Source organism: Anomaloglossus baeobatrachus, chromosome 1, assembly GCF_048569485.1.
Source record: "Anomaloglossus baeobatrachus isolate aAnoBae1 chromosome 1, aAnoBae1.hap1, whole genome shotgun sequence".
NCBI lineage: Eukaryota > Metazoa > Chordata > Amphibia > Anura > Aromobatidae > Anomaloglossus > Anomaloglossus baeobatrachus.
The window spans coordinates 590,906,715-590,926,250 of record NC_134353.1 but is presented as its reverse complement, the minus strand read 5'-3'; the positions used below and the strand labels follow the sequence as shown (position 1 = coordinate 590,926,250).

The 19,536-nt window shown below is 41.3% G+C and overlaps 1 protein-coding gene across 1 annotated transcript in view; it reads right to left on the bottom strand.

Annotated features, from left to right (window-relative positions):
* The window catches only part of LOC142245378 (annexin A1-like), a 69,961-nt gene that overhangs the window by 30,832 nt on the left and 19,593 nt on the right, over positions 1–19,536 (bottom strand). Inside the window, exons 5-9 of the mRNA XM_075318038.1 lie at positions 17,163–17,276; positions 16,428–16,518; positions 7,103–7,182; positions 372–428; positions 169–262 (exon numbers count right to left, since the gene is read on the bottom strand). Coding sequence (XP_075174153.1) covers positions 169–262; positions 372–428; positions 7,103–7,182; positions 16,428–16,518; positions 17,163–17,276 — 436 coding nt within the window. The remainder of the gene's footprint in view (positions 1–168; positions 263–371; positions 429–7,102; positions 7,183–16,427; positions 16,519–17,162; positions 17,277–19,536) is intronic.

Genomic DNA, 19,536 nt, shown 5'->3' with positions numbered 1-19,536 from the left:
TCATGGAAAGAGCCAACCAAGCAATATGACCCATAAAAGCCCATTCAGTGCTCACAGAGGAGCTAAAATGCCTCAATTAAGAGATTTGCCTTAAAATCTTGAAATACATGCATATTAATTGTGTACCAGAATTAATTTAATTTAATTTCATTTAATTATATATATTACCTTGATGTAAATGTGGAAAGCTTCTCTGGGTAAAAATGTTAATGAATGGAGACGCATCAGTCTTTTTGCTATTTTCTCCTGCATCATAAAGTGCCTAGTAAATTATACAAAATATTTATATCTAATAGGACTGTTAACTATACAAATATAATTAGAAAACCATAAATATATTGAATCGAAACTAAATTTACTCTATAATATACCTTGGCATCTTTGTCAGCTAGATCTTGGTTAACATAGCAATCCTCACTACGTTCCCCCTGAAAATAAAGTCATGCGGTTAAAGGGATTGTGCCACGAACAAAGGAGTGGTCCAGAACAAAACTTAATTTTAATCCTAAATATCTGTCTATTTAATGTCATAATAATCTAATCTTTTTAACTAATATAAAAGGTGCATCTCAATAAATTAGAATATCATCAAAAAGTTGATTTATTTCAGTAATTCAAAACAAAAAGGGAAACGTATATATTATATAGTGTCATTACAAACAGAGATGTATTTCAAGTGTTTATATCTGTTAATGTTGGTGATTATGGCTTAGAGCCAATGAAAACCCAAAAGACATTTTCTCATAAAATGGTCCCTAAGTATGGTTCAGTAGGCTACACAATCATGGGGAAGACTGCTAACTTGACAGATGTCCAGAAAGCAGTCATTGACACACTCCACAAGGAGGGTAAGCCACAAAAGATCATTGCTGTTCACAGAGTGATGTATCCAAGTTTATTAATGGAAAGTTGAGTGGAATGAAAATGTGTGGTAGAAAAAAGGTGCCCAAGCAACCAGGATAACCACAACTTTAATTGGATTCTTAAGAAAAGGTCAATGAAAAATTTGGGGGAGATTCACAAGGAGTAGACTGCTGCTAGTATCATAGTATCATAGTATCATAGTTTTTAAGGTTGAAGGGAGACTCTAAGTCCATCTAGTTCAACCCGTAGCCTAACATGTTGATCCAGAGGAAGGCAAAAAAAACCCAATGTGGCAAACAAGTTCCAATGGGGAAAACAATTCCTTCCTGACTCCACATATGGCAATCAGACTAGTTCCCTGGATCAATACCATGTCATAAAATCTAATATACATAACTGGTAATATTACATTTTTCAAGAAAGGCATCCAGGCTCTGCTTAAATGTTAGTAGTGAATCACTCATTACAACATCATGCGGCAGAGAGTTCCATAGTCTCACTGCTCGCACAGTAAAGAATCCTCATCTGTGATTATGATTAAACCTTCTTTCCTCAAGACGTAGCGGATGCCCCCGTGTTCCAGTCGCAGGCCTAGGTGTAAAAAGATCTTTGGAAAGGTCTCTGTACTGTCCCCTCATATATTTATACATTATATTAGATCCCCCCTAAGCCTTCGTTTTTCCAAACTAAAGTCAGTGCTTCAAGAGCCATCACACACAGACGTATCTAGAACATGGGCTACAACTGTTGCATTCCTTGTGTCAAGTCACTCATGACCAATACAGTCATGGCCAAAAGTTTTGAGAATGACACCAAAATTATATTTTCACATGATCTGTTGCCCTCTGGTTTTTTATTGTGTTTGTCTGATGTTTACATCACATACAGAAATATAATTGCAATCATATTCTGAGTACCAAAAGGTTATATTGACAGTTAGAATGAGTTAATGCAGCAAGTCAATATTTGCAGTGTTGACCCTTCTTCAGGACCTCTGCAATTCTCCCTGGCATGCTCTCAATCAACTTCTGCACCAAATCCTAACTGATAGCTGTCCATTCTTGCATAAGCAATGCTTCCTTTTTGCCAGAATTTGTTGGTTTTTGTTTGTCCACCCGTCTCTTGATGATTGCCCACAAGTTCACAATGGGATTATGATCTGCGGAGTTTCCAGGCCATGGACCCAAAATCTCTATGTTTTGTTCCATGAGCCATTTAGTGATCACCTTTGCTTTATGGCAAGGTGCTCCATCATGCTGGAAAAGGCGTTGTTGGGCACCAAACTGCTCTTGGACAGTTGGGAGAAGTTGCTCTTGGAGGACATTCTGGTACCATTTTTTATTCTTTGCTGTGTTTTTAGGCAAGACTGTGAGTGAGCCGATTCCCTTGGCTGAGAAGCAACCCCACACATGAATCGTTTCAGGATGCTTAACAGTTGGCATGAGATAAGACAGGTGGTAGCGCTCACCTCTTCTTCTCCTAATAAGCTGTTTTCCAGATGTCCCAAACAATCGAAAAGGGGATTCATCTGAGAAAATGACTTTACCCCAGTCCTTAGCAGTCCACTCCTTGTACCTTTTGCAGAATATCAGTCGGTCCCTGATGTTTTTTCTGGAGAGAAGTGGCTTCTTTGCTGCCCTCCTTGAAACCAGGCCTTGCTCAAAGAGTCTCCGCCTCACAGTGCATGCAGAAGCACTCACACCAGCCTGCTGCCATTGCTGAGCTAGCTCGGCACTGCTGGTAGTCCGATCCCGCAGCTGAAACAGTTTTAAGATACGGTCCTGGCGTTTTCTGGTCCTTCTTGGGCGCCCTGGAGCCTTTTTGGCAACAATGGAAGCTCTCTCCTTGAAGTTCTTGACGATGCGATCGATTGTTGACTGAGGTGCAATCTTTGTAGCTGTGATTCTCTTCCCTGTTGGGCCATTTTTGTGCAGAGCAATGATGGCTGCACGTGTTTCTTTAGAGATAACCATGGTTAACTGAAGAGAAACAATGATACCAAGCACCAGCCTCCTTTTAAAGTGTTCAGTGGTGTCATTCTTACTTAATCATGACTGATTGATCGCCAGCCCTGTCCTCATCAACACCCACAACTGTGTTAATGGAACAATCACTAAAACAATGTTAGCTGCTCCTTTTAAAGCAGGAATGTAATGATGTTTGGGGGTTAAAGTTCATTTTCTTAGCCAATATTTACTTTGCAAGTAATTGCTGTTAAGCTGATCACTCTTTATGACATTCTGGAGTATATGCAAATTGCCATTAGAAAAACCTAAGCAGTAGACTTTGTAAAAATTAATATTTGTAGCATTCTCAAAATTTTTGGCCATGACTGTAGATAATGCCAGAAGCATCTTACCTGGGCCAAGGAGAAAATCAACAGGACTGTTGCTCAGTTGTCCAAGGTGTTGTTTTCAGATGAAAGTAAATGCATTTTATTGTATTAATCAATGTCCCAGAGTCTGGAGGAAGAGTGGAGAGGGCATAATCCAAGCTGCTTGAGGTCTAGTATGAATTTTCCACAATCAGTGATTGTTTTTGGGAGCCGTTTCATCTGCTGGTGTAGGTCCACTGTGTTATATGAAGACCAAAGTCAGCGCAGCTATCTACCAGGAAATTTTAGAGCACTTCATGCTTCCCTCTGCCAACAAGCTTTTTGGAAATGGAAATTTCATTTTCCAACAGAACTTGGAACCTGTCCTCACTGCCAAAAGTAACAATACCTGGTTTAATAAGCACAGTATCACTGTGCTTGATTGGCCAGGAAACTCGCCTGACCTAAACCCCATATAGAGGAAGAGGAAGATGAGACACACCAGACCCAACAATGCAGATGAGCAGAAGGCTGCTATCAAAGCATCTTGGGCTTCCATAACACCTCAGCAGTGCCACAGGCTGATCGGCTCCTGACCACGCCGCATTGATACAGTAATTCATGCAAAAGGAGCCCCGACCAAGTATTGAGGCATTTGCTGTACATACTTTTCAGTAGGCCAACATTTCTGAGTTTAAAATCATTTTTTCAGTTGGTCTTATATAATATTCTAATTTTCTGAGATAATGACATTTGGGTTTTCATTGGCTGTAAGCCATAATGAACATTAACAGAAATAAACACTAGAAATAGATCACTCTGTGTGTAATGACTCTATATAATATATGCGTTTCCCTTTTTGTATAGAATTACTGGAATAAATGAACTTTCTGATATTATAATTTATTGAGATGCACCTGTATGTTAATAAAAAAAGTACACATCATTCCCTCACTACAATATGTAACTGCTTTCCATCTTTTTTTGCAGAATAAAAAAATCTGACATCATGTTAGACGGTGTGCTTGTCACAAGCGACTGTACGGTCTTTGCATTTCTTGTAACGCCCTTTTTAACAAGAGAAAAATAGTTGTGAAGTACAATTAAGAGATTAACAAAAATTGATTAGTGTTGTACAAAATGTATAGTAGAAAACCAAAGTGGCAATCGCAATGCATGGAGTGGTATAATATAAAAAAAGAGAAAAACTTATCACAGCTAAGATTGTGGGAGCCACCAGCTACAGCAGAAAAAAGCTTCCAGCAAGCATAATGGCGAGGAAGAAGGGGAGGGCATTATGTGCAGTCATCCCATTCGCCGCAGGGTGATATTACCTCTAAGGCTAGGGTCACATGAATTGGAGCAAACTGAACTAAATTTTCCCATCCTCTCCATTATGTGAGTCTGTACAAATCAGACTGGACTGAGATGTTATCTAAGTACAGTCCAATGTGTTTCCTGCACCCATAGACTTGAACGGTTGAGTTTCGTCCAATTGACATGTCAAAACGCAGCATGGTGCAATTTTTTTTTATGCTGAATCATGCCATATGAAAAAAAAGATTGATCACCACAGCCATTTTAAATAACATTGGTCCGTGTAATATCTGTGAAGTTGTCCGATTAATATGGTGGTGTGAACGACCCCTAACAGTAACTCAGTCAGTTTCCCAAATTACTTACAGGGATAATTTTTGGACAATTTTTAAATTTTGAATAACATAAAAAGACTGTCAGTGTATTGTATTATTTGTTAGTTGCTGTCAGGTTTGCATCTGTTTCTATCTTGAAATCACTCTAAAGGGTACTTTACACGCTGCGATATCGGTACCGATATCACTAGCAAATGTGCCCGCCCCCGTCGGTTGTGCGTCACGGGCAAATTGCTCGCTAACACCCATCACACTTACTTACCTTCCCTGTGACGTCGCTGTTGCCGGCGAATTGCCTCCTTCCTAAGGGGGCGGTTCGTGCGGCATCACAGCGACGTCACATGGCAGCCATCCAATAGCAGAGGAGGGGCGGAGATAAGCGGCTGGAACATGCCGCCCACCTCCTTCCTTCCTCATTGCTGGTGGACGGAGGTAAGGAGATGTTCGTCGCTCCTGCAGTGTCACACATAGTAATGTGTGACACTGCAGGAATAAGGAACAACATCTCTACTTACCTGACAACGATTTTTTTAAATTAAACGAACTCTCCAAAACAAACGATTTTTGTCTTTTTTTGCAATAGTTTTAGGTTGCACTAGCCTGTCACATGCAGCAACATCGCTGTTCTGTTGTTGTTGTACATCACCAGTACCTTGTCCGTTTGCTCAATGATAACCTGCTTGTTCAGCAGAGCACTTGGAATTACATTACAGCTTGCTCCACAATCCAGCTGAAATCTAATGGGCTTCTCATCCAACAGGAAGGTTGCATAGAGCTGTTTGGCATCCTTGACTACTGGCTGCCTGATTACATTGACATTCTCTGTTGCAGGTTGCAGCTGTAGCCATGTAATGTCCTCTGCACTGTCAGTGTCTGGTGTCACAGTGTGGACCTGTCCATGCTGTTTGCTTGTTCCCAGCCTGCAGACAGCTGGGAAATGATTCTTCTTGCACATAACCTGCAGGTTTCGCCATATGCTGCACACTTGGTCTTGTCTCTCTCATGTCTCTTACCACAATATTTGCAGTGGATCGTGCTTATAGTGGAGCTTGGTCTTGTCTTTCCTCTCATAGATACTGCATGTACCTCATCATCATCATCATTATTATCACTGGTGCCTGCCATCATCTTCAGGCTGCGCTTTGTCAGCTCTGCAGCCCTGCAAATTTGCATGCATCTCTCTAAGGTCAGCTCTTCGTCTCTGAGTAACCTTTCTGTGAGGCGAGTATCCATAATGCCACATACAATTCTGTCTCTTATGAGGCTATCCCTGATTTCCCCAAAGCCACATGTTGCAGCCAATGTCCTCAGCTCTGTCACATATCTGTCTACATTTTCCCCATCCACCTGCTGTCTTGTGAAAAACTTGTATCTCTACACAGTCTCATTTCTCTTGGGGTCACAGTGCTTATCAAATGCCTCCACAATGTCTGCTAGGATGAGGCGGTCTGTGTCTGGCAGTAAGGTCTGGGCTAGTTCTCTGCCTTTTTCCCCAATTAAGTAATAAAACAGCTTTACTTTACGTTTGTCATCACTGGGGGCCACTGTCAGATCCACATACAGAGTAAACTCCTCTTTCCAGTGTCTCCATGTCTGGGATAGATTACATGATGAGACATCCAGTTTCTGAGGGGGCTTCAGACCAGTCTCCATCTTGTATAATGACAGGAAATCTGTACTCACAGTTGCTATGATGTTCTGTACAGTCCTAGTCACACACAAGCTCTGAGGATTTGCAGGTGTGTCACATGAAGGTTCTGTGCCCAGCTGCCACCATGTTCTGTTGTTGTGTCTCTCAGTAATCACACTCAGTGGAGATCTTCAGGCTATTTATTAGGTGGTATTGTCAGCCATTGCATCTCTCCCTGCTGCCTGCACTCTGTCTGCAGTACCAGCGAGTTCCCACTTGCTTGTAAACACATACAAGAAGAGAGACCCCTAGAGGCCCCTAGGGGACATACAGCATATGCATATTGCTACAGTCGCTAACGACGCCGGATGTGCGTCACAAACACCGTGACCCTGACGATATATCGTTAGCGATGTCGCAGCATCTAAAGCACCCTTTACATTACTAGGACTGGTTTCCAATAAAATATTGGACCGAGACCTCAGTGTGTTACATACAGGGGAAATGGATTATCTATGATTCACCATCAAATTTTTCAACAATAAACATATTTTTAGCGAGAAAACTGCCAAACCTTGAAAAATTCGAATCTCTGTTAATAGTCTAAATCAGATTTAGTAGTCATGGAATAGCAGACAATACCTTCATGAGGGCCACCAAAACCTTCTTAAAATCTCCAGATGTGTCATCAATGATATCATTTTCAAGATCAGTTTTATATTCTACAAACCAAACATTTCACATTGAACAATATTATTGTTAATGTACATACAATAATGCATCTGAAAATGTTCTTTTTAAACTTGCAGTGTTCCCAAACATTTGTATATGTACTGTTTCCCTATCAGACAGGCTGGATAGATCTTAGCTTCCAATACCTATATAAAAATCACACACATTTAGCTTACTAACTTTAAATATAATTGTGGCATTATTTCTTTCCATTATGAAATTATACAAATTATAGTATCATCATAATGTGTTCCTGATACAAATATTACAATGTAGATCTTGATTACAGTTAACACTAATTCACAATGTAAAACTTTTTTCTAATGTTTTATACTCCGGTTTTCAAGTGACATTGTTTGAGTATATTGCACTAAATTAAATTAATTATAAGATTTAGACCTTTTAATACATTTCTTGCATACTGAGCTGTCCTAAAGACAGAAAATTAAATCTACATCTGCAATGGGCTGATATAGATTTGGACTAATATTTCTGTTTCTGTTAAATCTTCAAAAAGTTGCTTGTTCTCACTCTGTAGAGAATGGCGCTGTAATATGACACTGTAGGCCCTTTGGTTTAATGTATAATATGCTAACGCTACAATGCAGTTTGTGATGCAAATTACCTACAAAAAGTCAGAGTATATTGTACTGCAATAGGAAAACAAAAGTAGACTTAGGCTAGGTTCACACACTGCGTTTTTTTGACGCTGCGTTTTTGTGCGTTTTTTGCGGCAAAAATCGCACAAAAACGCACCCGCGTCAAAAAAATGCAGCAAAAAATGCTCACGTTTTGCCGCGATTTGGTGCGTTTTTTGCTGCGTTTTTTGCTGCGTTTTTGCTCACTGCGTCTTTATGCGTTTTTTATCAGTGAACAAAAAAAAAAAAGGTGTGATGTCATTTCCTTCTTCAATATGTTCTTCATTCTCTACTAGTGTATGCAGGAGAGCAGACAGCTGCAGAACTACAAGGCTCAGCATACTCCATCCAATAGTGCATGCAGGAGAGCAGACCACAGCTGCAGAACTACAAGGCTCAGCATGCTCCATCCAGGACTGTATGCTGGAGGGAGAGTCAGGGGGAGCAGACCTACAAGGCTTAGCATCCTCCATCCAATAGTGTATGCAGGAGAGCAGACAGCAGCTGTTGAACTACAAGGCTCAGCATCCTCCATCCAATAGTGTATGCAGGAGAGCAGACAGCAGCTGTCGAACTACAAGGCTCAGCATCCTCCTTCCAGGACTGTATGCAGGATTTTTCCCCCCCCAAAAAAAAATGACGTGGGCTTCGCCATATTTTTGTATGCTAGCCGGGTACAGCAGGCAGGTACGGGCTGCCCCCAACCCCCAGCTGCCTATTTGTACCCAGCTGGGAACAAAAAATATAGAGAAGCCCTTTTTTTTTTATTTTTTTCATGAATTTCATGAAATAATTAAAAAAAAAATGACGTGAGCTTCGCCTAATTTTTGTGTTCAGCCGGGTACAACTAGGCAGCTGGGGATTGGAATCCACAGTGCAGGGTGCCCATGCTTTCTGGGCACCCCCACTGCGAATTGCAGTCCAAAGCCACCCCAGAAAATGGCGCTTTCATAGAAGCGCCATCTTCTGGCGCTGTATCCAACTCTTTCAGCTGCCCTGATGCCGGTTGGCTCACTGGGTAATAATGGGGTTAGGGCTAACTTTATATTATCAGCTGGCCCTAAGCCCAAAATTCATGGTTTCACGCCAATATTAGACATGGCCACCATGAATTTCTAGTAAAGATAAAAAAAACCACAACACACAGAAAAATATTTTTATTAGAAATAAAACACAACACAATTAGTGACTCCATCTTTATTGAAATAAAGAACCCCCACCCCTCCGCAGTAATCCTGGGTCAAGGGTCCCGCGCCGTCCAATCCGGATCCAATATCATCTGATCGGCTTGCTGGAAGGCAACGCGATCAAATGATGTGTCAGGATCAAGTGCCTGAATCACATAACATCAGTTGATTGTATAAACGGCTTTTATACAAGCAGCAGATGCATCGGTGCAAAAAAAAAAAATACTCACTTATGTGCTGATTACCGGCAGCTTCTGCAGCGGACTCTGATCCCATCCGATCGCTGCAGCAGCTGCCGGTAATCAGGGATGAAGTCTCCTGACGCATCCGCTGATAGGTTAAGCTGGCCGGCCGCTGGCGTCAGCCCGAGACTTACGATCAGCTGATGCGTCAGGTGACTGCATCAGGTGATCCATCGCCAGGTCCTGCATCCTGCAGGCATACGTACCCGGGGAGACTGCACACTGCCGGAGCGGCGATACCGTGACAGGATCTGGGAGCGGGCATGGCACCGGGAGTCTGCAGACAGGTGAGTATAACTTTTTTTTTTTCTACTGTTCACTTTTGCCGCTTCCACCTCCTGCCCGTACATGACGCCGCACGGCAGCTGACATGCACAGGACGGGAGGTGGAAGCGGCGGTGACGGTACCGGGAGGATTCACGCTTCTGTATTTACTGACAGAAGGAATCCTCTTCCTGTACATGTCACTTTACTACCCACCTCCTGCATTTATAGCTGCATTTTTGGTCTTAGAAACGCACCAAAACGCAGCTATTTGCGTTTCTCATTGCGTCTTTCAACATCCCATTGCACTCAATGGATGAAAAGCGCAGTGAAAAACGCGGGAATAATTGACATGCGACGTTTTTGTGGCACCACAAAAACGCAGCTGAAAAAAAAATGCTGTGTGCAGACAGCAAAAATGAAAACTCATAGACTTTGCTGGGGAAGCAAAGTCACGCACTGTGTGAACTTACCCTTAGGGTCTAGTCTATGAGTTTTCATTTTTGCTGTCTGCACACAGCGTTTTTTTTTCAGCTGCGTTTTTGTAGTGCCACAAAAACGCAGCATGTCAATTATTTCCGCGTTTTTCACTGCGCTTTTCATCCATTGGCTATGTGCGTACACTGTGTCTTATTGATGCTGCGTTTTTGTGCATTTTTGGCCGCTAAAAACGCACAAAAACGCACCTGCGTCAAAAAAATGCATGCGTTTTTGCCGCGATTTGGTGCGTTTTTGGCTGCGTTTTGCTGCGTTTTTGATTTCTGCGTTTTGCTGCGTTTTTCAAATGCATTGCATGGGCGGAAAACGCAGAAAAACGCAGGAAAGAACTGACATGTCCATTTTTTTTTTAACTCAAAAACGCAGGTAAAAAAAACAGATGTGTGCGGACAGCAAAAAAAATGAAAACTTATAGACTTTGCTGGGGAAGCAAAGTCCTGCAGTTTTGAGGCCAAAAACGCACCCGAAAAACGCGCAAAAATGCCACGAAAAACGCACTGTGCGCACATAGCCATTGAGTGCAATGGGATGTTGAAAGATGCAATGAGAAACGCAAATAGCTGCATTTTGGTGCGTTTCTAAGACCAAAAACGCAGCTATAAACGCAGGATCTGGGTAGTAAAGTGACATGTACAGGAAGAGGATTCCTTCTGTCAGTAAATACAGAAGCGTGAATCCTCCCGGTACCGTCACCGCCGCTTCCACCTCCCGTCCTGTGCATGTCAGCTGCCGTGCGGCGTCATGTACGGGCAGGAGGTGGAAGCGGCAAAAGTGAACAGTAGAAAAAAAAAAAGTTATACTCACCTGTCTGCAGACTCCTGGTGCCATGCCCGCTCCCAGATCCTGTCACGGTATCGCCGCTCCGGCAGTGTGCAGTCTCCCCGGGTACGTATGCCTGCAGGATGCAGGACCTGGCGATGGATCACCTGATGCAGTCACCTGACGCATTAGCGGATCGTAAGTCTCGGGCTGACGCCAGCGGTCGGCCGGCTTCACCTATCAGCGGATGCGTCAGGAGACTTCATCCCTGATACCGGCAGCTGCTGCAGCGATCGGGCGGGATCAGAGTCCGCTGCAGAAGCTGCCGGTAATCAGCACATAAGTGAGTATTTTTTTTTTGCACCGATGCATCTACTGATTGTATAAATGGCTTTTATACAATCAGCTGATGTGTTATGTGATTCAGGCACTTGATCCTGACACATCATCTGATCGCTTTGCCTTCCAGCAAGCCGATCAGATGATATTGGATCCGGATTGGACGGCGCGGGACCCTTGACCCAGGATTACTGCGGAGGGGAGTTTTTTATTTCAATAAAGATGGAGTCACTAATTGTGTTGTGTTTTATTTCTAATAAAAATATTTTTCTGTGTGTTGTGGTTTTTTTTATCTTTACTAGAAATTCATGGTGGCCATGTCTAATATTGGCGTGACACCATGAATTTTGGGCTTAGGGCCAGCTGATAATATAAACTTAGCCCTAACCCCATTATTACCCAGTGAGCCACCCGGCATCAGGGCAGCTGGAAGAGTTGGATACAGCGCCAGAAGATGGCGCTTCTATGAAAGCGCCATTTTCTGGGGTGGCTGCGGACTGCAATTCGCAGTGGGGGTGCCCAGAAAGCATGGGCACCCTGCACTGTGGATTCCAATCCCCAGCTGCCTAGTTGTACCCAGCTGGACACAAAAATTAGGCGAAGCTCACGTCATTTTTTTTTTAATTATTTCATGAAATTCATGAAGTAATTAAAAAAAAAGGGCTTCTCTATATTTTTGGTTCCCAGCTGGGTACAAATAGGCAGCTGGGGGTTGGGGGCAGCCCGTACCTGCCTGCTGTACCCGGCTAGCATACAAAATATGGTGAAGCCCACGTCATTTTTTTTTGGGGGGGGCAAAGAAATCCTGCATACAGTCCTGGAAGGAGGATGCTGAGCCTTGTAGTTCGACAGCTGCTGTCTGCTCTCCTGCATACACTATTGGATGGAGGATGCTAAGCCTTGTAGGTCTGCTCCCCCTGACTCTCCCTCCAGCATACAGTCCTGGATGGAGCATGCTGAGCCTTGTAGTTCTGCAGCTGCTGTCTGCTCTCCTGCATGCACTATTGGATGGAGTATGCTGAGCCTTGTAGTTCTGCAGCTGTCTGCTCTCCTGCATACACTAGTGGAGAGTGAAGAACATATTGAAGGAGGAAATGACATCACACCTTTTTTTTTTTTTGTTCACTGATAAAAAACACATAAAGACGCAGTGAGAAAAAACACAGCAAAACGCAGCAAAAAACTCACCAAATTGCGCACGTTTTTTGCCGCGGGTGCGTTTTTGTGCGGTTTTTGCTGCAAAAACGCAGCGTCAAAAAAACGCAGTGTGTGAACCTAGCCTTAAAGGGAACTTTTCACTGGGTTTTTACAATGTAATCTGAGAGTGGCATGATGTAGGGGCTGATCTGATTCCAGAAATGAGTCACTTACTGGTGTGAATGCTGTCATTTTCATACAGTTTACTCTGCTGTAGATCTAGCAGTGCTAATAAAGCTGAGCTAATTATAAACATTCGGATTGGACGCTTTCTGTGTACATTGATTGGACCTCCTCAATGGTGGAGGCGGAGTAACACAGAGACGTTGGTTGCAATAGGGGTAGAGTTAGTAAAAACAGCATGAGTAGTACATGTAAGGCACCAAGCTTTTTGGCTACTTAGCCTTTCTGCACCATTCCCAATATAAATACAATTACTTTTTTTTTAATTTTTTTTTGCCACTATAGATAGTCTTTTTGGCTTTCCACCATCCATTACTTTAGAGCTTTGCAAGTACTTTATTAAGCACACAGGGGATATTGACAAAGGTTTATCTTGAATTCCTGACAAGGGTTCATAGAATATATTGTATGTGTCATTATTTCCAAATGATATCCCATGTGTGTTATAGTTGACCAAATCGATGGAGTTGATAGTGTACTATGTTCATGTCTGATTTTAAATTATTTTAACTATGTATGTGTCTATTGCCACCATGTTTAAATAAATATTGTACATTTTTGCACTGTTCAAGGTCCGCCCTAGTCATTATCTTCTATTTCAAAGCCTGGTGCCTCACATGTACTACTCTTGCTGTTTTTTGGTCCTTTGTTTGGTACATGGCACATGGCTTTAATTATTCAGGTGGTGCCTAGCCTCCCTCTTTGTGGTAGAGTTAATAAAACATAACTTTTAATCAATAATGGATAAAACGGGAAAGCACTTTGATACTAAACACGGTACAAATCAAATACTGCAGGGTTGTGCAAAGGAACAATATTGCACCTGTCCACAGGTATGAGAGCCAAGATAAAGTGCAATCATGCTGTAGGTGAAAAAAAAAATTCACAGGTAGGGGAAGTGAACCCTAGTACACAAGTGTTGAGTACAATTAATGCTACATTGCACAATAAATGTCACATAAAGTACAGACGCATGGCTGATGGTCCATTATTATGGAATTATGACATTGATCCACTAGAAACAGATCACGGCCTAAGACACAGTTAAAGGAACAACCTCACCATATTGTTTCATGTCTTCCATCTGTGTCCTAGAGATGTCATGGAAAGGTGCCAAAAGTGGGGGAAGGAGGATATTGCAAGTCCACACAGTACCCCTATACTCTTATTCCTTGATAACTGTTCACAGACACCCCAATCAAACGCGTTTTGTCATAGACCCATCAGGGGATAAGGTAGCGTGTTATGCCATTTCTGGTGATGCATGCTACCTTATCCCCTGATAGGTCTATGGAGAGATTGTTCCATTAATTGTATCCTATCTGTTTCTAGTGGATCAATATCATTATTCAATATTAACGGACCATCAGCCATGCATTTGCACTTTATATGACATTTTGTTTTGCAATATAGCATTAATTGTGTTCAGCACATGTGTATTAGGGTTTACTTCACCTACCTGTGCATTTTTTTCTTCGTTTACAGCCCAATTGCACTTTGTTTTGGGTCTCATACCGGCGGGCAGGTGCAATAATGTTCCTTTGCCCAACCCTGCAGGACTTGGTGTTAATTTGCACCCCATTTAATATCAATGTCTCTTCCTACTTTATCCATTGTTGATTAAAAGTTATGTTTTATTGACTATACCCCTGCTGCAACCTATTATATTTGGTAGATTTATTACCTCAATAAGTTTATTGTGATATCTTACACAGAGAAGTTTACTAAAGAAGCAGGAGACATCTAGTCTTGGCATGATAATCTCTTGCTGATAAAACAGTGATTTTATTGAAACTACAACACACTGCCTGTTACCTCATGTAAAAGGGAGAAATTTGGTGCTAAAACAACATTTTTTGTGAAAAAATGAAAATTATCGATATGACGACCTAATGTTATCAAATTCTGTGAAGTAACTGTGTTCAAAATGCACACTATATCCCTGGATAAAACCCCTGTAGGGTCTAGTTTCTCAAATGGGGTCACTTGTGGGAGTTTTCTGTTATTTAGATACCTTAGGGGCCTTGCAAATGCGACATGGTGCTTGCTATCTATTTCAGCAAAATTTGCTTTCAAAATCTCAAATATTGCTCCTTCCATTCTGAGCCTTCCCTTATGTCCAAACAGATGCTTGTGACCAGTGTCGGACTGGCTACTGGAGGAACCTCCAGTAATATGAAACCTGGCTGCGGTTACCTGCACTGAACTCTGAAGCTCCGGAGTTCAGCCTGGACTGAACTCTGGGTTTGCAGGACTGAACCACGAGTGTCGACTGATTCCCCGGCGATTGCGGTTCATGTTACAGTTGCGGACAGGCTGGGCTGGACTCCGGAGCTCAGGTGACAGCTTTGGAGTTTGGCTTGTCCGCCGCTGTCATGAAATGAACCGCAATCACTGGGGAATCAGTCGACGCTTGCAGTTTAGTCCTGCAAACCCAGAGTTCAGTCCAGTCTCAGGCGAGAGCTCCGGAGTTCAGTGCAGGTAACCACAGCCAGGACTGGTATTACTGGAGGGTCCTCCGATATCCAGTTCAACACGGTTTGTGACCACATGTGGGGTATCCCTGCATTCATGAGAATTTAGGTAACAAACTATGGTTCACATTTTTGGTGTTGCCTCTTGAAAAAAAATGAAATTTGGTGCTATAGCAATAATTTAGTGAAAAAATGAAAATTTTCAATATAACAACCTAATGCTATAAAATACTGTGAAGTACCTTAAAGTTCAAAATGCTCACTATACCCCTGAATAAAATCTTTGAGGGGTCTAGTTTCAAGAATGGGGTCACTTATAGGGGGGTTTGTGCTCTTTAGGTACCTTAGATGCCCTGCAAATGCAACATGATACCCGCTATCTTTTTCAGCCAACTTTGTGCTCCAAAATTAAAAGGGTGCTCATTTTATTCAGAGCCCTCCCATTTGTTCAAACAGAGGTTTCTGACCACATGTGGGGTATTAGCACGGTGATAAAATAGTGGGTAACAAATTTTGGGGTCCATGTCGTCATGCTATCCCTTGTGGAAGTGAATAAATTGAGGCTGAAGCAACATTTTTTAGGTACAATGTAAACTTATTTATTTCTTCATTTCACTCTGCATTCATTCCTGTCAAGCACCTGAAAAGGATACGCTTCTTGAGTGTGATTTTGGGTATTTTAAGGTGTGCATTTTATAGAATAGTGTCACTTTTGGTTATTTTCTGTCACCTAGACCTCTCAAAGTCACTTCAAATGTGATGTGGTCCCTAAACAATGGTTTTGTAAATCTTGTTGAAAAAATGAGAAATTGCTGATGAACTTTTCTAACTTTCTAACAAAAAAAATTATGTTTCAAAATTTCTGCTGATGTAAAGTAGACATGTGGGAAATGTTATTTATTAACTATTTTGTGTGACAGAACTCTGGTTTATAGGCATAAAAATTAAAAGTTTAAAAATTGCTAAATTTTCATCATTTTTACTAAATTTCCATTTTTTTTCACATATTAACACAAAAGATATTGTACTTAATTTACCACTATCATGAAGTAATGAAATACAATATGTTTTGGAAAAACAGTCTCAGAATCACCGGGATTCGTTGAATCATTCTAGAGTTATAACTAGGGATGATCGAATATCACTTCCTTTGAATATTCGACAAATAGGTTGCCGCTATGCTAATATTCGATGCGCAATGTAAGTCTATGGGAAGCACGAAAAGTAGCTATTCGGCAACTATTCGGGTTTCCCATAGACATACATTGTGCATTGAATATTTGTAAATAGTCGAATACCTAGTCGTCGAATTTGGGCGTTGCCAAATACTTGAGGTATTCGATCATCCCTAGTTATAACCTCATAAAGTGACACTGGTCAGAATTGAAAAATTTGGCCTGGGCATTAAGCTCAAATTGGCTCCGTAACTAAAGCTTAGTTAACTGACTAGATACCTGCTTTGTAGTCGGTCTTAATCTGCTTGATTTGCTGATTACTCCGTGTTGTCAAAATTTCAATGATTGTGTCTTCATTTGTTCCAAGACCCTTTGATGGAGATACATAATTAAATGCCTTCTTGTTCATTGTGTTATAACTTCAATTGTCATAAGATACAAAGGAGTGCAATTTCATAGTAGTAGTAAGGTGCTGTATTAGAATTTATCTTAAAGAGGTTGTCCAATACATTAACACTGATGATCTATCCTTAGAATAGGTCATGAATGTCCGATCGGAGGGGGTGCGACACCCAGCACGCCAGTTGATGGCAGGAACTGCACAATTGCGGAGCTGCACCTCACAACTCCAGCTATGTTATGGGAGCCACAGTATCTACTGCACACCTCCTGTTGAGTTTAATAGGGGGTGGATATGTGGTACCCGGCCGCGGCCATTATACAATAGATGGAGCTGCACAACACCTTAATTGTGTAGTCTCAGCCGCTGTTATCACCGACAACAGAGGATCGATGGGGGGGCAGGTGTCATACCCCCACGATCAGACATTATCCTAAGGATATGACATCCTTGCAATCACAAATTGTGCTCTATTCTTTATAACATTCTCTTTTACAATTTTTTTCCAGTGATGAAAACTTGTAATAATTAAGATTGTGGTATGAAAAAAGATGAAATATACAATAGTGTATATAATCAAAATAAAAATGGTTAACTACAGTGTCGTACAATACCTTTGTTGCGGCTTTTAGCTCTGAGGCATCAAATTGGGATGGAGTTTTCAGCAAACTCAGTATTACATCTTCAAATTTACCACTCAAAGCTTTCTTTAGTGCTTCTTCCAGGGACTAGAAAACACAAGAAATGTATGAACAGTATAGTTTATATTGTAAACAATCCTAGTCTATATGTTGTATCACATTTTTTGGATGTCATAAGTCATCTATATATTACATAGGCAGAAGTTTTTACAAATTGCATGAAACACTACATGTGTATTACAGCAGAAACTCTAGCCAAATAAGGCATACCCACTATATACATTTTTGTATAGAACTTTTGCTTACTGCTCTATTGTTTGTACTATTGTTTGTTTACTTCCATCTGCAAAATTAGGCAACTTTTTCACTGGTATTTATTCAAAATGTTCCACCATCTTGGTTATGCAGCACAGCTGTAAGTTCTTTTATCTAAATCTTACTTATCCATTAGAGCTTAATGCTCATTTGTAACAATACACTCGCCTCTCACTTTCCCTTCTCAGTCTCATACATAACAGCAGTTGGGGGGTTGTAATCTGCAATTCGGAAAGGAAGGAAAGCTTGTACAGTCTTAGGCGGGCTTTGCACGTTGCGACATCGCAAGCCAATGCTGCGATGTCGCTCGCGATAGTCCCCGCCCCCGTCGCAGATACAATATCTTGTGAAAGCTGGCGTAGCGAAAATTATCGCTACGCCAGCTTCACATGCACTCACCTGCCCTGCGACCGTCGCTCTGGCCGGCGACCTGCCTCCTTCCTAAGGTGGCGGGTCGTGCGGCGTCATAGCGACATCACACGGCAGGCGGCCAATAGCGGCGGAGGGGCGGAGATGAGCAGGATGTAAACATCCTTCCCACCTCCTTCCTTCCGCATAGCCGCCGGCGGCAGGTAAGGAGATGTTCCTCGCTCCTGCAGCTTCACACACAGCGATGTGTGCTGCCGCAGGAACGAGGAACAACATTGTACCTGTCGCGGCACCGGCATTATGGAAATGTCGGTGAATGCAACGATGATACGATAATGACGTTTTTGCGCTCGTTCATCGTATCATCTAGCATTTACACAGTACGATGTCGAAAGTGACGCCGGATGTGCGTCACTTTCGATTTGACCCCACCGACATTGCACGTGCGATGTCGCAATGTGCAAAGCCTCCCTTAAGCTAAGTTGATATGTCCAGTAATCATCCGTTAGAACAGATCCAGCAACAATCCATTGGCAAAAAAATTGTGAAAATGTCCTTTCTTGTCCATTTTGAAAATATAGATTTTTGCAGGAGCCGTTTATTAACAGGAATCTATGGAAAATGAATCCGTTAATGGATTGTTATTTATCTTTCTTTTGCAACTGATCCAGTGAGCAAAAAATGGATCCTTTGCAAATGAAAGAAGAACAGATGGCTAAATAGCAATCAGTTAACGGATGCGTTTTTACATAAACTCCTATGTTCAAAAAATGGATACTGCAATAGTAAATTTTTTCAAAAGGGACAATAAAGTTGTATTTGCACAACGGATGTCCAACAGATTGCTGCTGGATCCATTCTAATCGATGATTACTAGACATGTGATCTTAGCACAGAAAAAAGCTGTAGAAAAGGAGGAAAGTGCACGGTGAAATCAGTGCAGGATAAAAGCTACTCTATACTATGCTGATTTATCAGCATAACCCTAAACACAAAGCTCACTTTAAGCTTTTTTTACTAGGATTGATAGTTCCAAACAGAACCTATGATATGATACAATTGCGTATCATAGGGTCTGAAATGGAATGAATATATTAGCAAATAAATGAAGGATTGAGGATTGCAAACTGTTTTTTTTTTACTAAACATTTATTAACTAAAGTAACTAATAACATGTAAAAATCAGTGCATGACAGCTTCTGTGATCTGTTCAGTATAAAAAACGTTTAAAATTGTTTAATTAGATTCAAACATAATTTAATGGAAAAAAAGCAGTATGTCATACATAATCAGCAATCACTCAGAGATTCATACACCATGTTCCAAATTATTGTGCAAATTATATTTTTCTCTGATTTTCCTAAATGGTCGGTTCAAATGACAGTCAGTCTAATAAAAGTCATCACCCGTTAGAGTATACATCGAATTTTAATTAAGAAACCTCCCAATGATAACAGTATAATCTTCAAAATTTAAAAAAACTCAAAATGCACTGTTCCAAATTGTTAGGCACAGTAGAGTTTCTAAACATTTTATATGTTTTAAAGAACTGACAATGCTCATTTCTGGAATTTGCAGCATTTAGGAGGTCACATTCACTGAAATAAAAAGGTATTTAAATCCAAAATATCCTAACAGGCCAAGTTACATGTAAACATGAGAA